Source organism: Rhodofomes roseus (assembly GCF_022264815.1).
Source record: "Rhodofomes roseus strain CIRM-BRFM 1785 chromosome Unknown C8Q71scaffold_6, whole genome shotgun sequence".
Taxonomy (NCBI): domain Eukaryota; kingdom Fungi; phylum Basidiomycota; class Agaricomycetes; order Polyporales; family Fomitopsidaceae; genus Rhodofomes; species Rhodofomes roseus.
In genome coordinates, this window is record NW_025952962.1 from 51002 (window position 1) to 70166 (window position 19165).

A 19165-nucleotide genomic window follows, 5' to 3' on the forward strand; every position below is an offset into this window, starting at 1 on the left:
CATACCGAGCCCCTACATTGTCCTTCGCCTTCAACTAGCCGACCTGTCCGCAAACCAACCCAGGCGTTCACAGCGTAGAACCAAGATATATCCCGCTGTGGCGGTGCGCCTGCCAGTGTCCCCCGTCTTCCTCTTCGGTGAGATCTTCATGTTCATCGTCCGATTCGGCCTCTTTTCCACCATCGTCTCCACTCTTGACGTCCCCATTGGCTTCGGCAATGAGTGAAACGGATCCTGCAAGCATAAATATGCATGTGGAGAAGTATAACGTGGATCGCGACTGCATATGTGTGGCCAGGCCGGAAGAGCCGTTGGTGTCGGCGTGTTTCGCTTTTCGAACTAGGTTGAGGAAAAAGCGCGACAGGATGATGCTCGATAAGCTATATGGAACGCCGCATTCAGCCACGCATGTAACATCATCGAGCTCAACAATGACAACGTACGCCGTTGCAAGATAACACACTCCAAGTGTGACCTGTTGGCAGTGGGACCGGTACGACGAGCGTCAATCGGACTGCGGGAGATGACGCAGGTCCGCCGATATATAGACAACTTACATTAGTCGCGTAGGATACGACGCTGAGAGTATTGATTATGAAGAGCAGCCTAAGGGATGCGGTCAGTGATTGCGCCGCCGCGCCAGCAACAAGGAGATTACCCGAAGTACGTCGTTCCTGGTACGCGTCGACTCAGTTGTGAGCACACGGCATACTACAGGATATTCTACTGACCATCTCTCCATACAAAATAGGTCAACGATGCACTGATGTGTTCTCGGTGGGCAAGTCGTATTGTGTGATATGTACTGCGCCAGGTGGCAATGACGACGATGGCGTCCGCGGCTGTGATAGCGGCCATCGATGCAAAGAATACTGCTCGTTAATTGTCAATATCCATACGCAGTCTAGGGAGGATAGGATACGAACAACTGACAAGAACCGTCAGTGTGTTCGGCTCATGCAGCACAGAGTGATGGATACGAACGGTCGATACAACGGCGATTCAGGCACAACGACACAGCCGAGAGGACCGTCAATGGTCTCCGATTTGACCGCGGTGAACTGTGATGTATATTGTCAGGACAACCTCGGTACCCTCTTATTCTATGGACAGACACTCACCGTGTCGTACGTTGCTGCCAAAAGCGTCAGCACAACCACAGCAAGAGGGGATAGCCTGTCTCGAGGATTGAGGGCGTATACTCGGAGTATAGAGATGACTGCGAAGGCAACATTACTACTCGTTCAGAGGTTCCCGAACAACGTGCTTACCCTCGACGGTAACGATGTACAGAATCTCCATGATTATAACAAAAATATTTACGCGGAACGCCCTGCATCGAGCCATATGTTAGTGATCTTGTTCGCGCGTGTGTCGTGAAACACTTCTCACATCTGATAATCCAGGCCGGGACCCCATGTCAGCGAGTCTCTGGGGCGAAGTAAAGAAGCGATACGTGCATTACAATCAAGAATGGCAAAATCTTCAAAACATCGCAAGATGAGCTGTAGGATGGTTATAGCGTGAAGGAGAATGTATAATACGGAGACCAAGGAGACGCGACGACGCCATATAGCGTCGACTTCCTGTCCCATCCCGAGACATCGATCAAACAGGTAGACCGCTGCCGTTTGTTTGGTCGTCAGTGTTCAGCGTGCCGGCTAGGATTACATGGGCCTCACTGAATGCAGCGACCGCGCAGCTGTTGTCCGACGTCCTAAATGAGATTGATTTAGACCAGAAGCAAGTGGAATGAGTGACAAGTGACCCACACCGAGCGCAACAGAGCGGAGACTTCGCCGACGCTGGAAGCCCCCATGTCGCACGGACAACGAGTCTGTCGCTTCGGACCTGTTATGGGTCGCTCGTTTCCGTCAACGGACCAGAGTTAGGTGTCTTTATGAGCATGCAATGCGCGTACAGTAGTCAAGGTAGGGCTATACACTGTCAGTTTCTTGGAGCTTACCTGAAACATACACCTACCCAGCCGTAGCGCAACCGGCTCTGACGACGCCTGATGACACGGATGGTGGCGAAAAGTTGTGCAATGGAGAGATGGACACCGTACAGGATGCAGCCGCGAGAGTGTTGACCTTCGACTCGTCGGACTCGAGGTCGACAAATGTTGACACCGACGGTTCATCAGATTCATTTTCAGTTCTGCAGCGCTGCGTGTCGGAACCGGACGGCAATCGCGTGCTTCATCCCCAGCAAGGCTAGTCCGCACATCGCTCAACGTCAACGACCATTCTCTCCGGGTTGCCTGGGGGCCCACGTCTCCTTCCCGCTGTTTTTCACGCGCTAGCCAACTAGTAGGAGTATAATGATCCATTCTGCAGTCACGTCGCGGAATGGCGGGTGACTTCATGGGGAAGCAACTTCAAAGTTCAAGCAAGAGAGGATGGGCTGCGCGTCGCCGGCGACACGACCAGGTGGCGGCAGGTGGCGGCCCGGCGCTGACATACGGCGCTTGATTCGACCATGCTGTACCGTTACCCGCTAGTCCGAGGATGAAGGTCTCGCGCCACGCGCCTCAGCCACATCGCGTCTCCAGATATTCCACGGCGCTGTCTAGCTCAATTCTTGCGCAATTGGTTCATAAGGCCCCTTTATTCGTTCCAGGCATCAACACCAGCATAGTGAAGATGTCACCGAGGCGATACACACACAAGAACGCGCGCGAGTTTAAGGACCCGACACCTGGCCGCGTGGTGAGCAAGTTAACGCAGTTCCTGCGCAGCGACTATGTTGCTATCCCCGTGTAGGCGTCGCCGCTTCCGCTCTGCCGATGCTGGTCCCATTCGCGACAAGAAATCTCCATGTCATCACTGTCTGGCAGCTCCCGACGAAGGTGAACACTTTCCTGTGTGCAGGGGGTGCCATATGGTTGCGTTCTGTGGCAAAGCCTGTCAGCAGGCCGCATGGCCTTCCCATAGGTGAGTACTCTCCCGGAAGGATTATGTTCAGTGGCCTCACATTGTTGGTGAATGTAAGGTCTATGTGCGACTACTACTACGCCCTGCGCAGGGAGACGAGGCGGGCTGTCGACGCCGATCCAGACGTAGCTTCCCAACAAGCTGCCCAAGGCGTGCCGCCTCTGGAGGTTCGCGCCGAACTCTTCCGCGACTTCATCGAGCTCTACACGTACACAGCACAATGGGCACTATATGCTGCTCTTCGTGAAGAACACGGGGAGAATACCGATGACCACAACCGGACGCTTCTTACAATCTACCTCACGTATCGGGGGGACTGCAACGGCGACCCCAGCCGGGCGTACTATGTCACTGGCGCGGGTTTGACCTACGTGGGCGGGGGCGTCGCACCCTTGCCACCAGGTGTGGATTCGCAGAAACCCCCGGTGGGGTGTATACGTGTGGAAAGGGATACTACGATCTCCCAATTTCCAGCCGTATCATGGTCTACCGACGATGGTATGGCCTTGATGCCCCTAGTACGCCTGGGGACGAGCGCATCCCCTCCTAGCCATCCATCAATGCTCGACGGCGTCGACGATAAATGGTGGCTCTTCTATCTGCAAGAAACGATCAGTGAAGGATTGGTCTTCAGGGCCCCCAGGCGCGGTTCTGGGAACCATATGTTGCTAGGCCGTCTGGAAAAGTCAGGTTCCGGATGGCGCTGGCGTCCGCTGAGGGCCTCTGCCAGAGCACCTCGAGAGGATAGCGATTAGAGGGTAAGTCTGTTCGCTCTCGGTCTGACTTATTTGCTGACAGATATGGGACTTCAAGCTTGCGTCGTCTATGATCTGCGTATATACTGTACTTGTATTCCAGCCGCCGGATGCGGTGTTCATCGATTTCCTACTTTACGGAGTCTCTGGAGGCTTGACCTCCCCTATATAGCTTACTTAGTACTGCCAGCTGGCGGCGCAGCACATGGCGTCCGATGCTTCCAACAGAGTACATTTCATGGACACGGTTTGGCAATGTGCTCTCAAATTTTGGGGACTCTTGTCGTGGGTACAGTACTCAGTACAGTAGGCAGCCCGTGCTTCTATAACATTTTATTAGTAGGATATGGAATATATTTTGTTCGGTGACAACACCCACAGCCAAAGTGATATTAGTACTAGTAGTGGACAGAAGAGGAGGCATGCATCGAGCTAAATTGAGGCCACACTTTTCATTGTGTACATACCCTACTACGGATGCCCTACTGGTAAGTACCACCTCTTCCAACTTCCCTAGGTCCGGTAGCTTCTGTGATGATCTACAAAGGCACATGCAGTACAGTCTCGTAGGCCAAGCCCAATCTTGATATCACCCCGCTCACCTCTACCACCACCGCAGCAGACCACAGCTCGTAACATCCGAATGTTCCACCAGGATCGCCTCAAACTCCCAATACACGTCTCGTTCGGACGCCGTGTGCTGCGCCGCCAGCTGGCACGAGCGCTTACGGCCTCCGACTCTGGAATTGGCCTCGCGCGCGTTCTTGTGTGTGTATCGCCTCGGTGACATCTTCACTATGCTGGTGTTGATGCCTGCAAGAATTGAGCTAGACAGCGCCGTGGAATATCCGGAGACGCGATGTGGCTGAGGCGCGTGGCGCGAGACCTTCATCCTCGGACTAGCGGGTAACGGTAATGCTGTCCGAGCCTCGTACTTAGTATTACTACAGGCTGTAGCATCCTCACAGCGGTAGCCGTAGTATAGTTGAGAGTTCATGAGCCTTTCATCACTGTATTCTACATTCTAGCCGTCAATCATCAAATTTTAAATTCCTGTGAACACAGGTACTGAGCGGACCATTGACCATTTAACGCGCCAGACCACTGGGCTTGAGCACTCAGGGCAGGGCCGAAGCATACTAGTACTATCGAGTAATCACAGATGGCCGCTCTCTACGTCTGCAAAATAGGCCGCTATCTTATGGCCTGTGCTGTCCTCGGACGCTCACGCGCTCACGGGGAAAGCGAGCCACTAGGCCACCTATAGTCGCCGCGCCGCCGTAGCCTGAGCTGAGGGGCCGATCTGTCAATCCATGAAAGTCATTGACCGCATAAATGCGGTGGAGGCACATCCCGTGGGTGACTCAGTCTAACATAGTAAGAGTCAGAGCAGATCGCATTGCGAAGTTAGCATGAACTCACAGTGCATCGGAACGGTGTACCATAATGGGGATGGCCCTGGCATCCACATTGGCATCCACGCTGGTTGGAACGCAGGTGCTTGCGTGGTGATGCGATGCTGCCAGGGTGCCGGCGGATACCGCACCTGCTGCGGGACGTAGTCCTTCGGCGGCCGTCGCAACCAGGGAGGGGGCAGGTCAGGCTGTGCCTTTAAGGGCTGGCGACCGGGAATGATTCGATGCTCCTTTGAGAGCCCGGGAGCGAGCAAAGGTCTATGGGTTCTACCGGTCTGCATCGGATTTGCGTAGTCAGGAACCTGATTAGAGACATAGAGGTTGAGGCGGTGATGTTTAGTAACATGCTACACGGTAATGTTGAACACTATCAGCACAGGTGGTCTCCGCGTACAGAAGATGAGAGGTTACGTACGACTGCGAACTGCCAGAGACCCTCCGCAGCATCCAAGTAGCGAGCCGCGCCGAAGTTCTTCGCGTTCTCAGCACTGTCGAGTGTATTCTATAAACGAGAACCCGCGCTGAGTACAGACGAAGACACTCACCGCGCCCTCATAGCCTCCCAGGCCGTCTTCTCTCCCACGTCCATGTCTCCTTGCATCATCCTAAGAACGAAGCTAGCCTCCTCGCACAAATAGTCTGCGCGTTGGAGCTTCCACTTTGAGGACGTGACCTGAGTGAGAGAGAACCTTTTCCGTTCGACGGTATTGATGATGTCATCAATTGTCTTGAAGAAGACGGACCCCTCATACGGGTGGGCCGTGTTATTCTTGAATGTCATGCTATTCTGAAGTCGATAGCGGAGGCGGTGACGAAGCGAGGGTGCTGGGTACCTGTCTCTGGAAGGCAAGTTTACTATGAGTCCCTGGTCAGCGTCCTATTATTTATCCTGTGTTTCAACATCCGAACCCACCGCATCGGAGCAGAGCTCGGATACAATCCTGTACAAGTTCGCCAAAAACGGCAAGGGATCCCGCGCACTATTTGCTGTAAGGAATCGATTAACTGCGGCTGTGTAAACAATGCCAACGTCAGTGCGGCCTTGACTCTTACCAGACTTCAGACCACAATCCTGTCCTGCCGTACCACAAGAAGTGGCTCGGATCGATGATACGGATCGTGGATGTCATGTACGCAGGGCACTTACCGTAGACAATGGGACTGACTCTGTCGCGGGTGAGGCTGTGACAAATTGAAGCGTACTCCAAGGCAGGACGGCCTTCAATGGAACGGTCTAAGTACCATTCAGAGGCCACTGCCCCAGTTGGCAGAATGACGCACGACAAACTCGTCGCCTATAGCTAGAAGTGTCCATTCCTCAGGCTGTGTGATCCTGTGAGCCACACTACATCCTATCTAGAAGTAGCGGCACTAACTGTAAGTTTGAGAGCTTGAAGCTAGCGTCTGGCCGAGCATTCGCGGTGAGACTGGCATGCACGCGCATCATACTACTGAACTTACTAAGTTCACCCAAGGGATCCTCGCACGTTCACCGGATCGCTGCCGCATAGCCATTGTGAGTCGACCAGTGTTCCGGATACTTGACAATGACAGAACATCTGAGCACGGGTAGTCAGCGACTACGAACTCGGCTGTGGCGCGGCAGCCCGGCACCTCGGCCGGAGGAGGTTCAAAACATCGCGCGAGTAGCGCTCGCTTTGGACCAAAGGTCTGAGTACATAAGTACTGTCGGAATCGAGGACGGGATCGCCATGGACAGTGGCCGTTTGCGATACGGTCTCGGAGGAGGAGGTGTGCCTATGTGATCCTGCGGGCGCACTTAGAGCGCACAGATTGCAGACGTTTTCTCATTGCGTATTCAAGTTGTTCAGTAGGTAGATAGTCATTAATAACTGTAGTGGCGTCGTCCAGTCATCATCATGAATAACGTCAAATACAGAACTCGCAACAATACGACCCTTCCAACGCCGCAGGATAGCCAACTATTTCGAAGCTTGTTTGTAATCAACCCTATAGAGAGTGGTAACGCCAAGGTTTACACCGAAGTATCCAGTCGCCCAATCCTTGATGTATCGCTCGACGGCGAGGCGTGGCCCACGCATTGAAGCCTAGTCAGACGGAAGGACGCTTTCGTTGCAAGACACGCCACATCTAGGCTCGATGTATCGTGAACCGTTGACCGCGAATGGATCATGTCAGCGCCGGAGCTCCTCCACTACTGCCCACACGATTCACGATCAATCTGTTTCCTAATCATGAGTGACAACAATCTAGGCGTTGGAGACCAAGAAGATGGCTTACAGTACTGTGCAATCGGAATGGGATACCATATTGGCGATGCCGAGGGCACCCAGGTAGGCACCCACGGAGGTGGGTAGGCCAGCGGCATATGGCGGGGCCGTCGGGGAGAGTAATACCAGAGAGGCGGTGGGACTGGCATTGCCATCAGAGGTGGCACCCGCGGGGCCATGGTCCTGGCAGGATACGTCGCAGCCTGAGGAACCTTTGTGGCAGACATATTCCCTTTGCCGAGGGGTGACCGAGCGTCAGTCTTGGCTTTGGATCTCGGAGGGTTCAGGTAGAGACTGTGATGCTCAAAGGCGCTCCTTGACATGCGCTTCAAAATGACAGGTCAGACGACAGATATGGCGAGGTATGAAGGGAGGATGCGCACGACCGTGAATCGCCAGAGCTCGTCTGAGGCGTTTGCGTAGTCCACCGCGTTGTCATCCTTCAAGAGGTCGACACTGTTCAATGTCAGGACTCAAGTCAGCATCACCAACGCCCAACACCTTGCGTACACTGTGCTTCTCACCGATTCTGGAGCGCTCTCCACCTCGCCTTCTCTTCCGAACTCATGTCTCGTTTGAGTTTGTCGAATACACTGGCAGCCTGCTTATACAGGAATGCCGCACGTCCGCGCTTCTGCTCCGGCGTCGCGAAATGAGCGAGTGTACAGTGGTTGCGTTCGACGTTGGTGATGATACCAACGATCTCGTTGAACTGAGCAGCAACCCGAGAGCTTGGGGGCGTCATCTTCGCGTACATCGTCTAGCAGCGAAGGAAGCGTTATCTGAGGATGAGGAGGGTGATGAGGGTTGTCAAGCCGACTGAGCAGAGGAGGCCAGTTCTACACAAACCATGTTGCCCAGGTCCGCCCTTTATACCTCAACAGCGCAGCGAGTATTACCAGAATGGCAAGGGCCCTGGACAACTCATCGTACTGCGTCGCCGAGAATGGCAGGTAGGACCACGCGCTCGTCCGGATTGACCGACGAAGCGCGGCTGTGCCTGCGACATCGACGCCAGTGTGTCCCGGTCATCCTTTCGAAGATTCTTCAGACCACATAGCCGTGTAGAGCTGCCGCGCAGCCACTGGCCCAGACTGGCACCGATACCGCGTGAACACGACCTATCATGTGGGTGGTACAGGTAAGTAGGTTTCTCTTCGCGGCTGTGATGATTCGAGGCGTTTTGGATGGTAGCGCGACGTACCTTATGGAGCCCACAGCCCCATTTAACCAATGTTATCAACGAGCTCATTGTCAAAGAAGCATTATTCCTGTGTGTCCCCAGAGAGCTAGGCCTCGTGTGTGCTATACAACCGAGCCCAGTGTACATGGAATCGAATGTTCGCGCCGTAACTTGCCATAAAACAATGAATAGAGCAGTCGACGACGACGTGTGGATTCCGACAGCGTCATGGCGTGGTCCAGACATAGTTAGGCGCCTGCCCGGCCCCCTACAAAGTTCATGATCAGTAGCTTGTCGGTGCCCGCGTTTGGTACAAGTTTGGTATACGCACAAGTACCGCTAGCGCCTGTCGAACAGCCCCGCTAGCAGTCCGAGAAGTATTTGACATTCTCGACGGGGGATGCACGGATGAAATATGAGCGCATTCGATGTCCAGTCTGTGGATGAACCTTAATTAGAGGACGGTTGAAAATGAGGTGCTTGCGCATCGAAGAACCATTCGAGGTCGCAGGCACATTCAAAGATGCCTTGCTGGTCTTCCTGGGGCTCAGGCGGACGAAACGGAACGAATCCATGGGCATTCGCATACGACACATCCATTGGAGCGGAGGCAGACTGCCTCGTGAGTCAAGCCTGCGGCGTCAGCCCGTGCGCATCTCGGAACTGCACCCACTCGTCCCAATTTCTCTCCGCCGCGCTATACACCGGCTCCCAATCGACACACATCCTCGTCGCGCCCTCCCTCTCCCTCTCGAAATCCCGTTCCTCAAAGTTCCCCGGCTCAAGCGACACATCCGCCTCGCATAGCGTCCACTGCCTCAAATAGTTGAAGCAGTGGTGTATGTGCGCCTGCCCGACCGCGCCGAGGCTGTCGAGCCCGTCGACCATGGCTGAGCGCATGTTGCGCAGGCAGTGCAACTCGTGGAACATCGGGACGGCGAACATGCGCTTCTCGGGCCCGAGCCGGACATGGTTGTCGCCCGCGAGCGGGGCTGTCCAGAGCCACTCGTCGCCAGCTTCGGCCGTGGACAGCGAGTAGCGAACGCTCTCCTCGAAGGTGGTCTGCACAGGCCTTGCGTCGACCGGGAACGTCCTTGGGAAGTCGTCTCCCACCCATGCTAGAGGCGGTGTGTTAGAGTTGGAGGTGACGATCAGGAAGCGGTGGAGCTCACATACCGTATGCGTCTTCGTCGATGACTGACTGACTGAAGCGTTTCTGCGCGCGCAGCCGCCCCGCTCGTGCAGCCTTGACCCTCTTTGCGGTGTCCAGTAAAGTCACATTGAAGTAGAACGACGCCGCGAGGAACACCGCGAGCAGCGCTACATGAGAGACGCTCCCGACTCGGACGTTGCGGAACATGGTCTCATCGGCACAGGTGGGATGCCTCTTTGAAGTGATATGATCGGGTTACAGGGAAGAGGTCGTCGTATCTGGGTGGTCCGGGAGCCTATATGCACAAGCGGATCTCAGCGAGCGATGTACATACGGAGAGCTCAGAAGACGCCCACGCCGCGGGACCGCATGTCTCGGGCGTTCTGATGGCAGTGCGATATGACACAGCTTTCCTCTACGGATTTCTTTGCCTGGACATGGAACCCGGCCCAGCCGGACGCGCATGAATATAAAGAAAACCTAAACATGCAATACGCGCAGCTGGTCGATACGGCTTGCTTCGCTGTCCTTTGACAAGATGTCCGGCGTGAAGATAGAACGAGTTTCGAACCCTTCAGGTTCGTCGACATCGCGCAATATACTACTCGATCTCGACTAGATGATGTCCCGCAGACAAGCTCATCGAAGACTCGGTCGAGTTATTCACCTCGCTGATGCAGAATGGTTCGTGCATCGTACACACACGCATCCGCGGAGACGTACATAAAGACGTACTGCAGATGTCGCTGGTATCAGCCTCGTCGGCGGCGAGACAACTCTCCTTGGGTCTATGGCTCGATCGATGATCAAAGCGGCAGTCTTGGTTGCTGGGGAGTATTACCCTGCCCTCGACGAGAACGGTGAACTGGCCGGGTACGCATTGTGGATGCCCCCGGGTCGGGTCCTCTTCGACACGTAGGCAGTTCATCTTGCTCGCAGTGAAGGGGATAACGTCATCTTGATCGTACAGCCCAGAGCAGCGTGAGTTGGGTCTGAACGAGTTCATGGCGAGTCTCCCCGAGGCGGGGAAGCAGTATTACAAGGATGTCGTACGTGCGCCGTCCTGAGGTAGAAGACGTTCTCACAAACAAAGTCGGCTTGTAGTATTTCAAGGAGTTCCCAGGATTTGTGAATAAGTGCATGGGCAGCCCAAAGGTCAGACGTAGCCGCTAGAGCAATGTCGGTGGTATGGCTGACAACCGAAATCCAGAGCAAGACGGATGCTTGGTGGCTCCACAACCTGTTCGTCCGGCCGGACAGACAACGGCAAGGAATAGGGAGGCAGCTCATTGAAGTCGTCAAGCAGAAGGTAGGCACGTACAGCGCCCCCGAGCCATCCCATTTGACCTCCGGCGTACCAGGCGAAGGAGCAAGGCCAAACACTCGCGTGCAGCACAACGCAAGACTACAATGTGAGTGAAACGACGGCCAAGGATTGTGAGCTCACCCTGAGGACGACTTTCGCAGGCCCTAGTTTACAAGGCGTATGGATTTGAGCAGAAGGGCTTGAGGACTATGCCTTCGCCGTGGGGTGATTGGCCACTGTACGTTTTTGCGCTGGACACTGCGAAAGCGTAGAACCAGTACAGAAAAAGAGCGTTGTTGATTCGAAGTTCTTTGTTATGAGCTGATATGGTGCGAAGAGTCCAATGAGTGTTGTCTCAGAGGTTGTGTCACTGTCAGAGGAAAGAACTCGTCCGAGTCGCAGGCCCCGCCACGAAGAGGAAGGCGGAGAGCAGGTTAGACGAACAAGAAGCGCCCGTCGGTTTGTTCTCAACGACCTGGGCCCTTGAAGATTCTCGCAGCTACTCTTTCAAGTCTTTGTCTTTTTGGCTACGAAGGATCACTGACATCAAGATGTCGAGTTCTGCTTTGAACGACGGCGGGACTAGATTGTGGTTTGGCATCTGCATATCAAGTGTACACATGCGGCCTGGGCGACTACTAGCTTGTCTTCCGACTCTTCGGTGTCTGTCACCCTTTGTCACCGCCGTCTAACTGGCGCGTGAAGGACTCTTCTGAGGTAGTCGAGGCTCTTTGCTTCCCGTACTTCAACGGCTTCTGCGCCCTGTGTTCTCGATTTCGCAGTGGTACACTGGTTTCGGGGAGAGAGCAGGTCGTGAGTGCGACAACATGGCTGACCACGCCGAGGAATCGATAGCACTTCTGTATGAAGGCGAGAGGAGCTCACAGGAGGACCTGAAGCAAGGTACGTTCTTGGCCTGATATTGTGTAGGGTTGTGCTCAGACGAGCGGTCGGACATGCAGCGCAGCCTCGTCTCCCGACTCGATCCACCCCGACGCTCTCGCAATGGATTTCCGCAACACTTGCGCTCTTCATCCTCGCTGACCTCCTTGCCTACCTCTATGTCTTCCGCGCAGTCGTCAACGATATCCGAGATTCGGAGGCACAGCTTGAGTTCCGCAGCCCATACCGAGGACTGGACGACCTCTATGGCTCGGGCGAAGCAAACTCCTCAAGACACGATCCGATCGAGAACGTTCCGAGGGTGGCAGCAGTCGTGACTAACGAAGATCCGGAGAAGGTGTATCCATTGGACGAGCATCGTCGGCTCAGTGCGTATGGGACGGTTACGCCGCTAGACCGGCATCTGAGGGTCTCAGGCACGGTGCGTCTACGCTTCAGTTTTGTGCTCACAAACTGTTTCTAACGACAGTGTCACCTGTAGATGCACACTGTCCTGCAGTTCCGAGTAATGGACTACGGCATGGAGCGGTGCGCGCTCGCACTCCGCTTGCCTTTCATCGAAAGCAACACATCCAAGCCAGTGGACCTCGACATTTGCGCCCTCGACGTCTCTCGCCAGCTCAATCCGCGAACGCTCTCTTGGTCAACCCGCCCACCATGCAAGAACCTCGTCGGGACGCTCCGTGGGGGCGCCGGCGAGGAGGTGCGCCTGCCCGAGTTCTCGTGCAAGTGGGGCGAGCTGTATACGTACGAGGTCTCATGTGCTGCTGAGTCGCCGGCGTGCGATGTCGACGTATGGGCTGATAGGAACGGGACGTGGGGTGAGATTTAGTCTTGCTTAACGCTCGTTGCATCTAAGCTCGCTTGCGCAGGTGTGTTCATGTATCAATTCCAGACCGTTTAAGCGTATCCAATCACTCTGCTATTATGGGTCATCGTTGAGTTATGCATGTGTGGCCTATATACAGTGCGAGCACGGTACGTGATACATGTATGATGAGTCAGAATCAGTAACTGACATTGTAGATGCAGTACGTCCGGCCGGCCTCGACGTCCCTAATGCATACTGACAGGACTCCACGCGGTCCTCCTGTTTGGAGATTTCTCGTCCTTTCTGAAGAGCCCGATAAGCTTCAATTGAGGTCACACCTCGCCCTGCGACGTCCACAATAGAGTGGCGCTCTTGAGTACTAGCGTCCGACGTCCAACTGTTTGGTACTACCTCCTTTTAGGCCCTCGCCCTGCCACCAGTGCTTGGCTAGGATCCGGGGCGACGGACGTGATGAAAAGATGCTTCTACGCGCAACATACAACCTATTAGGGGTGCGTACTTGAGTCTTGTTTCACGGTGCGCAGGCAATGATTATGGTCTTTCCCTGTTCGTCGCGACGTCCGAATTGGCTCTCCCGGGATACTCAGAGTTTGTGATCATTACACACCGCGCCACGAAGCTCTACACCTATATATGGCGCCATTCACTTCCAGTCGGCCATCACGCAACAGGTCTCCTCATGATCGCGATACACTCGGACGACACCAACGGATACGACACCAACGGATCATGACAGTCTTCTGAAATAGACTCAGATAGTCACACAGGTCGCCGAGAGCAGTGCCGTGTGGTCGAGCGCTGTGAGCAGCACTGCTACAAATTGGAAAGAGTAGACGCATGCTTGGCATCTACGATGGGATTCTGCTGCGTATGGGCACGTCCTTCGGGTTTCTCACCAGTGTTACTCGTCCCTCGCAGTTGTCCGACAGGGTCCTAGGGCGTAGCGCCGCCGCCCGCGACTAGCTGCACTTCAAATTGCTGCCAATCGGGGTATGTGTTCAGTGTGACGCACTGATGCACATCGCTGCGAATCACTAAGTTAGGTTCAGGGCATGGCACCCCTCTGTGTGAAGACGACGGAAGTAATTGAGTGCGAAGAATAACGGTCAAGGAGAGGAGGGGGCTTGTAAGGTGATGATACAGCGAATGTGAAATACAAGCTTGGCAATCCTGATACACGGAACAGTCCTTGCCCATCCTGCTAGTGCAGGGGGGCATTGAATCTGAAGGGACGGTTGGGTATGAAAGGCAACTAAATGGAGGAGACGAAGACAATCAGGTGGTGTACATGTATAGGTTCAACGGGCCGACTTCGCTGACCACCGTTAGCAAGGTTCATACGCAAGATCATCAACCGGAATGGCTTACTCAGATATGTCATGCATGAGCCACGCCGCCGAGAGAGATATCACGTCAGTTGAGTGCCGCTGTTGCGGCACTTGCAGGCGCGAGGAACCCAGCGTCGGTGGGTCGTGCCCGGCGTCTGACCGCTACAAACCAACGACAATGAGGCCACCGTAACCAAGGAGAATGCTGGGTGAAACACTGACGTTCTGTCGTTCCAAGGAACTCTGCGTCTGTCGGGCGGACTACGCGGCGATTAGCTTGTGGCCTGAGGAATTCAGCATCGGTGGGCCTTGCGGCCGCTGGGGCTGCGAGAGCCGGGATTGCTGCGAAGAGGACCACAAAGAAGGTAGTGACGAATTTGATCATGACGTGGACCATCGTAGTACTCGCAGGATGGTCTGAGAGACGATGCACCTCTGAGAAGGTTGTCAGGGCGGAAACGGAGACCAGAAGGCGACAGGGGCAGCCAAGGGGCAGCAGGTATTTAAGTCCATGGCGCAGTCGCGATGAGCACGGAACACAGGTTGAAGAAGCCCAGGAAGCACCTCTGACTCGGAGGATTCGGGCAATCAATGTGCACCTTCAGGTAGCGAGGCGGTGAGAGAGAGAAGTTCTTTGTATTTATACTGCGCGACAGGCGAACATAGCGCGCCAAAGCACAGTGTAACTATCTACAGTAAGTAAATAGAAGATCTGTGGTGTGTATCGTATTGGAGGTGTCCGTTTCGGTCCGTATCTCTAGGAGACTGTGTGAGTAGAGTATTGTCGCGGTCGTGGGGTGTCGACATCTATGTCTATCGTATTAAGGCTTTCCGTCCGTTTCTGAGCATAGTAAAGTAAGCATAACCATAATACCTAACATCCCTCGTGTACACGCCGATTGCCCAAAGCAGCGTTGCGACGTGGCTGCTTTCGAGTGCGAGTCGACCTGGGTTCGTAAATGGTCTCGTGTGGGTCTGCAACGTGAGCGTCTCCGGTCTTGGAGAATGCTCCGGTCTTCGCGACGAATTTGGCCAGCGCGCGGATGCCGTCCTGGGTGCCTAGTATGTCGTTGACGGTGGGTGATGCGGATATGCGTAGGAGTGTGGCGTTTCGTGCGTCTTTGTAGCGCGGGCATTCGAGTAGGACATGTCTGCGGGTTTGTAAGTGGGCTCCGCATGGGCATGCGACGTCTTCGGTCGGGACGAAGCGCGTGTAGTACTCGCCGATGAACGCGTGGCCTGTGCGGCATTGTGTGACAAGGCCGTATACGCGTCTGTTCGTGATGTTCGCGAAGTGAGGCTGGGGCGTGAGCTTGGGCGGAAAGTAATCAGCGGCCGCGAAGCCGGTCCCCCGACGATCGCAGGTCGACTGCACCTTCCGCCAGCTCTCTGTCCATGCCTCGAGTGCTTTTTCTTTCGCGTGTCGGCGCATATGGATGAAGGTAGGATTTCTGTGCGATGCATCGCTGCCCAGCGTACGCGAGCCTGAGCCGGAGGTCGCCGCGCCTTTGGCTATCTTGTCCGCTGACTCGTTGCCCTTGATGCCGCGATGTCCTGGCGTCCACCGTAGGATGATGTGGTTACGCGTGTCGGCTTCCAGGTATTCGTTCGCCGCGTCGCAGAATTTGCGTGACCATTGCTGACCTGAATGAACCCCTAGGTCGATTATCGACTCGATTGCAGCCGCGTTGTCCGCGCATAGGACGATGCGGTGTGCCGTTGGGAATGTTCGCATGGCGATGGGTATTGCTGCTGCTAGTCCTTCGAAAAGTCCCCTCATCTCCGCGTCGTACACCTCTGCTTCCTCTCCCAAGTGGATCCCTCTCCTCATCACCTCCCTATCACCCCTCAGCACCACCACTCCGGTTCCCGTCTTCCTCCTTCCACCCTCTTCCACCTGAGATCCGTCGGAGTACACGACTACGGTTTTGTGGTCGTGTTGCATGGATTTGTACCACCGTTGGTGCGTCTTCGTTTCCTCCTCCTTCGTCTTCCCTTCCTCCTTCCTCCTGACCTCGACCCTCTCCCTGTATTCCTCCCTTATTCCGTTCTCCTCCCATGGTGGCTGCAGGAATGGGTAAACCCGCTCCCCGTCGGCTCTTGAAAGCGATGCGACGCGCTCGAGTCGCGTCTGGGGTGGGTTTCTGCGTCGACTCGGTCGATGACTGGGTAGCGGCGGCTCGGTGTATGGGGCCTCTCCGCTGCGCCACTCCATCGATAGGCGTTGTAGTATGGGGTGTCGTATGTCGAGCTTGTGGAACCTCGTGGCCGTGTTTGCGCTCACCATATCGAGACGTTGGCGCGCTGGCATGAGGCCGGCCTCGATTTGGAGAGCGCGTGTTGACGTCGTCTTGAAGACACCGGTAGCGAGGCGGTGTAGAGCCGAAGTGCAGCGCGCCCTACTAAGTACTAGCGCACCAGACACCGGCGCGTTGTCACTGTGCAGAAGCTCCGAGGTCACGGAAATCACCGAATGCCACAAGGGAAGCCGCCGTATGACCGATTGAAGATGCGAGGCTGGAGCGTCGTGTGCGCCTTGATTCCGGAGGTAGCATGGGTGAGCCTCAGCCTGGGTGTCTAGATCTATCCTTCAACGGGCCCAGTACCGCCTACAGGCTAATCTCTGACTAAAATCGTGGAAATCAAGGGAAAATTCATCCTGGAAAAGCTTGGAAGATACTACTTAAAAGATACGGCAGGCTAGAAGACCGAATTGGTACCCGCGCGACTGGCGTGCGTACTGTCCTGATGGAAACATTCCACTGTGCCGAAGTCCACCACACGGTACGTGCTTGTGCTATACATCCTCGTCGGAGACTGGCAACACTCGCTCAGACCTGACGCGATTACAATGGGGGTCGTTTAGGCGGGAGCGATGGACCGCGGTCCCTAGCCCGACACCGGTCCGATAAGGTCGGAAGCCATGGCTCACTAACGCTACAGAGCCTACTGGCCTCACTGCTACTACTTAACGCTGTTCCACCGGTAGTCTACAGTTGGTCTATTACCACTATAGTGACCATTTGTTGCGGAGTGCTCGTCGAGCGTTCCTGCGAACAACTTTTCAATGGCCCTATCATTGCCTGCAGCTGCGCGGCGAATGTGTACTACTCGGTCATGGTCAGATAAGTAGTTTTGACGCTTCAATCCGGATTCTGCTACGTACTAATTCCGTTCAGAACTGTGGTAGGAGAAGTCAGCCCGGTTGCTATGAACGATTCTGCAATGCTCGAACCCAGTCTCGATCGGTCCCCATCAATGTGCGTCTTCTGTCTCTTAGCTCCCGCCCGTCATCCAGTGGTATTATCTGATGTAGCGAGCTCATAGAACATCGGAATGCTCCATGTAGTCTCCGAAGGCAGTAAATCGGTGTTGATGATGCGGCAAATCGGTTGTGACGACTCGACTAGCCAGCCGTACGAATACGTCTGTTTCTTTGAATAGATGAAGACCTTTTGACGTTCATACCCCACTGTTCATTCAGCTGATCGATTATACAGGCCTTCGAGACATTTGCACAGTATAAATAGTCAAAGAGCTCCCGACTGACAAAACATGCAAACCCGGGGACACAAATTTCTTGGTGCTGTTGCCTGCGTCTCGTCGAGAGGATAGCAATGCGCCCTTCGGCATAATTATGCCGTGAGCCAGTCTTCCAGTTGGTGACTCAGGTTGGTCACGACTCCCAGGCTATTTTGCTCGCTGATTTAGCAAGTCTGCAGACACTGTCCGTACGTCTTGACAGTTGCCGGCGGAAAGCCCTGTGCTTGACGCTGATGATGTCAATCGGATGCTGAGCAAGGGAAAAGCTGACTATTCTAGCATTTTTGCGTGGGGATAGGGCGCTGTTACAACGACCTAGGAATACTCATATACGTGCGTCTTTTGGCGTCTAGTAATCCTGACACTCTTATGTGCCTGACGCCGCTGGCCGCTCTTGAACTGCTCATACCCTCCGAATTACCCTTCTGCGCGCGCGGTGTTCTTCTCACCGCCACTATCCTCGCTTTCGCCGTCGGACCGATCCGGGATGTACCTTCCACCCCAAGCGGCTAAATTAGACTCAGGACACTCGCAGACGCTTCTCTACGCGGATCTGACGCAGGCGTACAGCTCCCGTCTCTCGGTTGCCTTTGTCCTGCGACACCGCACGACATCGAGCACTCAGGTTCTGGGGCCCAATGGGGCTACCGGACATGCATTGGACCATCGCGCAGATTCCTTAACGGCAGGCATTCTTCTGCGCCCTGAGGATTAACGGTTGACTTAATCCAATCATCCCTAGAGCGTCTGCCTGGTCTGCCCAAGGCGCACCTTGTTGTCTTCTGTGACAGCGATGTGTCCAGTTCCACACATCTGATTGCTTGTCAGAAACCTGGTGGGCTACTGCACAGAAGCGACCATCCAGCGCAGCGCCTATTGGGACAACAAATTTGCATGTACAAGAAGATCGGCGGAATGGACGGATCGTATCTGCATAGGTTGCGTACTGCCCTCAGAGAGTGATGGACGGCTCAAATAGTGCCCAATCTGGGTATGCCTCAGCCATGGACAGGGTATAAATGGCCATGGACGAAATAATCGGTCCCTAGGAAGTGCCCTCTGGCATCGCCAGCAACTCGACCAATAACACCATGGCTTACGCTTTACGCTTCAGAACCATCGACAGCATCGTCGCCTCCGTTGAAGCGCACTCGATGCCTCACAACGTGCACGCCGATTACCTCTGCAGAGAAGCGAAGATTGTCGGTGACATCCTCAAGGATGATATGATTGCAGATGAGCAACAGAGCTATGCGGCGTGGAATGAACAGTGAGGCATACTCTAGCTCAACTTATCCCACATTTGGCTGAGCCGAAGTATGTCGACAGTGTTGAAAACAGCAAGCTGGGTGGCTCCGCACGCTACCTCGATGCAGCTGAACGATTTTGGCGCTTTGTCGCAGTACGTGGTCCCTCTGCATGATATCTCCTACGTGCGTAAGTCTGAACTATCGATCCACAGCGGACTTACCGCGACGTTGCCGCGCGTCGTGAAGCCGAAGCTGTCAGACCCCCGCCAGCAGCTGCCCCGCAGCCTCCTCCCCCTGCATCGTCTACAA

General features: G+C 54.8%; 7 protein-coding genes across 7 annotated transcripts; 2 read left to right on the forward strand and 5 right to left on the reverse strand.

The window, feature by feature from the left end:
- Positions 1-4: 4 nt before the first annotated feature.
- On the reverse strand, positions 5-1005 carry C8Q71DRAFT_746998 (uncharacterized protein). Its single transcript, XM_047923098.1, has 6 exons — positions 985-1005; positions 732-928; positions 659-674; positions 558-606; positions 444-475; positions 5-380 (listed from the first exon to the last, which is right to left on the reverse strand). Exons 2-6 carry the CDS (start codon positions 856-858, stop codon positions 68-70), a joined length of 537 nt encoding a protein of 178 aa, XP_047780735.1. The 5' UTR covers positions 859-928; positions 985-1005; the 3' UTR covers positions 5-67.
- A 1679-nt stretch (positions 1006-2684) lies between these two features.
- On the forward strand, positions 2685-4068 carry C8Q71DRAFT_747004 (uncharacterized protein). The gene is made up of 3 exons (XM_047923099.1): positions 2685-2936; positions 2995-3694; positions 3750-4068. The coding sequence occupies exons 1-2, from the start codon at positions 2746-2748 to the stop codon at positions 3689-3691; spliced, it is 888 nt and encodes a 295-aa protein (XP_047780736.1). The 5' UTR covers positions 2685-2745; the 3' UTR covers positions 3692-3694; positions 3750-4068.
- An 841-nt stretch (positions 4069-4909) lies between these two features.
- Positions 4910-6244, reverse strand: C8Q71DRAFT_489010 (uncharacterized protein). The gene is made up of 5 exons (XM_047918878.1): positions 6020-6244; positions 5652-5961; positions 5522-5594; positions 5114-5453; positions 4910-5060 (listed from the first exon to the last, which is right to left on the reverse strand). The coding sequence occupies exons 2-5, from the start codon at positions 5885-5887 to the stop codon at positions 5056-5058; spliced, it is 654 nt and encodes a 217-aa protein (XP_047780737.1). The 5' UTR covers positions 5888-5961; positions 6020-6244; the 3' UTR covers positions 4910-5055.
- Positions 6245-7088: 844 nt separating this feature from the next.
- On the reverse strand, positions 7089-8298 carry C8Q71DRAFT_488847 (uncharacterized protein). Its single transcript, XM_047918877.1, has 4 exons — positions 7883-8298; positions 7742-7814; positions 7369-7684; positions 7089-7309 (listed from the first exon to the last, which is right to left on the reverse strand). Exons 1-4 carry the CDS (start codon positions 8113-8115, stop codon positions 7305-7307), a joined length of 627 nt encoding a protein of 208 aa, XP_047780738.1. The 5' UTR covers positions 8116-8298; the 3' UTR covers positions 7089-7304.
- Positions 8299-9168: 870 nt separating this feature from the next.
- C8Q71DRAFT_704397 (uncharacterized protein) lies at positions 9169-9901 on the reverse strand (the record flags this gene model as incomplete). The annotated part of the gene is made up of 2 exons (XM_047920382.1): positions 9169-9659; positions 9718-9901. The coding sequence occupies 2 exons, from the start codon at positions 9899-9901 to the stop codon at positions 9169-9171; spliced, it is 675 nt and encodes a 224-aa protein (XP_047780739.1).
- Positions 9902-10320: 419 nt separating this feature from the next.
- Positions 10321-12735, forward strand: C8Q71DRAFT_703475 (uncharacterized protein; the record flags this gene model as incomplete). Its single annotated transcript, XM_047920322.1, is given in 10 exon segments — positions 10321-10382; positions 10451-10609; positions 10717-10786; positions 10799-10849; positions 10905-11048; positions 11065-11106; positions 11162-11268; positions 11806-11903; positions 11963-12324; positions 12385-12735. Coding segments are annotated over 10 exon segments (1446 nt in total), but the record flags the coding sequence as incomplete, so codon positions are not given.
- Positions 12736-14054: 1319 nt separating this feature from the next.
- Positions 14055-14676, reverse strand: C8Q71DRAFT_489097 (uncharacterized protein). The gene has a single exon (XM_047918880.1). It carries the CDS (start codon positions 14458-14460, stop codon positions 14149-14151), a length of 312 nt encoding a protein of 103 aa, XP_047780741.1. The 5' UTR covers positions 14461-14676; the 3' UTR covers positions 14055-14148.
- Positions 14677-19165: the final 4489 nt, after the last annotated feature.

Bases quoted from the DNA above. Each gene is read 5' to 3' on its own strand.
- C8Q71DRAFT_746998 (XM_047923098.1), bottom strand. From the start codon at position 858: ATGGCCGCTATCACAGCCGCGGACGCCATCGTCGTCATTGCCACCTGG. The intron at 476-557 runs GTAAGTTGTCTA...CACTGCCAACAG, and splicing joins TCGTATCCTACGCGACTAAT to GTCACACTTGGAGTGTGTTA. The intron at 381-443 runs GTACGTTGTCAT...CGTTCCATATAG, and splicing joins GTGTGTTATCTTGCAACGGC to CTTATCGAGCATCATCCTGT.
- C8Q71DRAFT_747004 (XM_047923099.1), top strand. From the start codon at position 2,746: ATGTTGCTATCCCCGTGTAGGCGTCGCCGCTTCCGCTCTGCCGATGCT. The intron at 2,937-2,994 runs GTGAGTACTCTC...GGTGAATGTAAG, and splicing joins GCCGCATGGCCTTCCCATAG to GTCTATGTGCGACTACTACT.
- C8Q71DRAFT_489010 (XM_047918878.1), bottom strand. From the start codon at position 5,887: ATGACATTCAAGAATAACACGGCCCACCCGTATGAGGGGTCCGTCTTC. The intron at 5,595-5,651 runs GTGAGTGTCTTC...TACACTCGACAG, and splicing joins TGGGAGGCTATGAGGGCGCG to TGCTGAGAACGCGAAGAACT. The intron at 5,454-5,521 runs GTACGTAACCTC...ATTACCGTGTAG, and splicing joins GTCTCTGGCAGTTCGCAGTC to CATGTTACTAAACATCACCG.
- C8Q71DRAFT_488847 (XM_047918877.1), bottom strand. From the start codon at position 8,115: ATGTACGCGAAGATGACGCCCCCAAGCTCTCGGGTTGCTGCTCAGTTC. The intron at 7,815-7,882 runs GTGAGAAGCACA...GACATTGAACAG, and splicing joins TGGAGAGCGCTCCAGAATCG to TGTCGACCTCTTGAAGGATG. The intron at 7,685-7,741 runs GTGCGCATCCTC...GTCATTTTGAAG, and splicing joins AGCTCTGGCGATTCACGGTC to CGCATGTCAAGGAGCGCCTT.
- C8Q71DRAFT_489097 (XM_047918880.1), bottom strand. From the start codon at position 14,460: ATGGTCCACGTCATGATCAAATTCGTCACTACCTTCTTTGTGGTCCTC.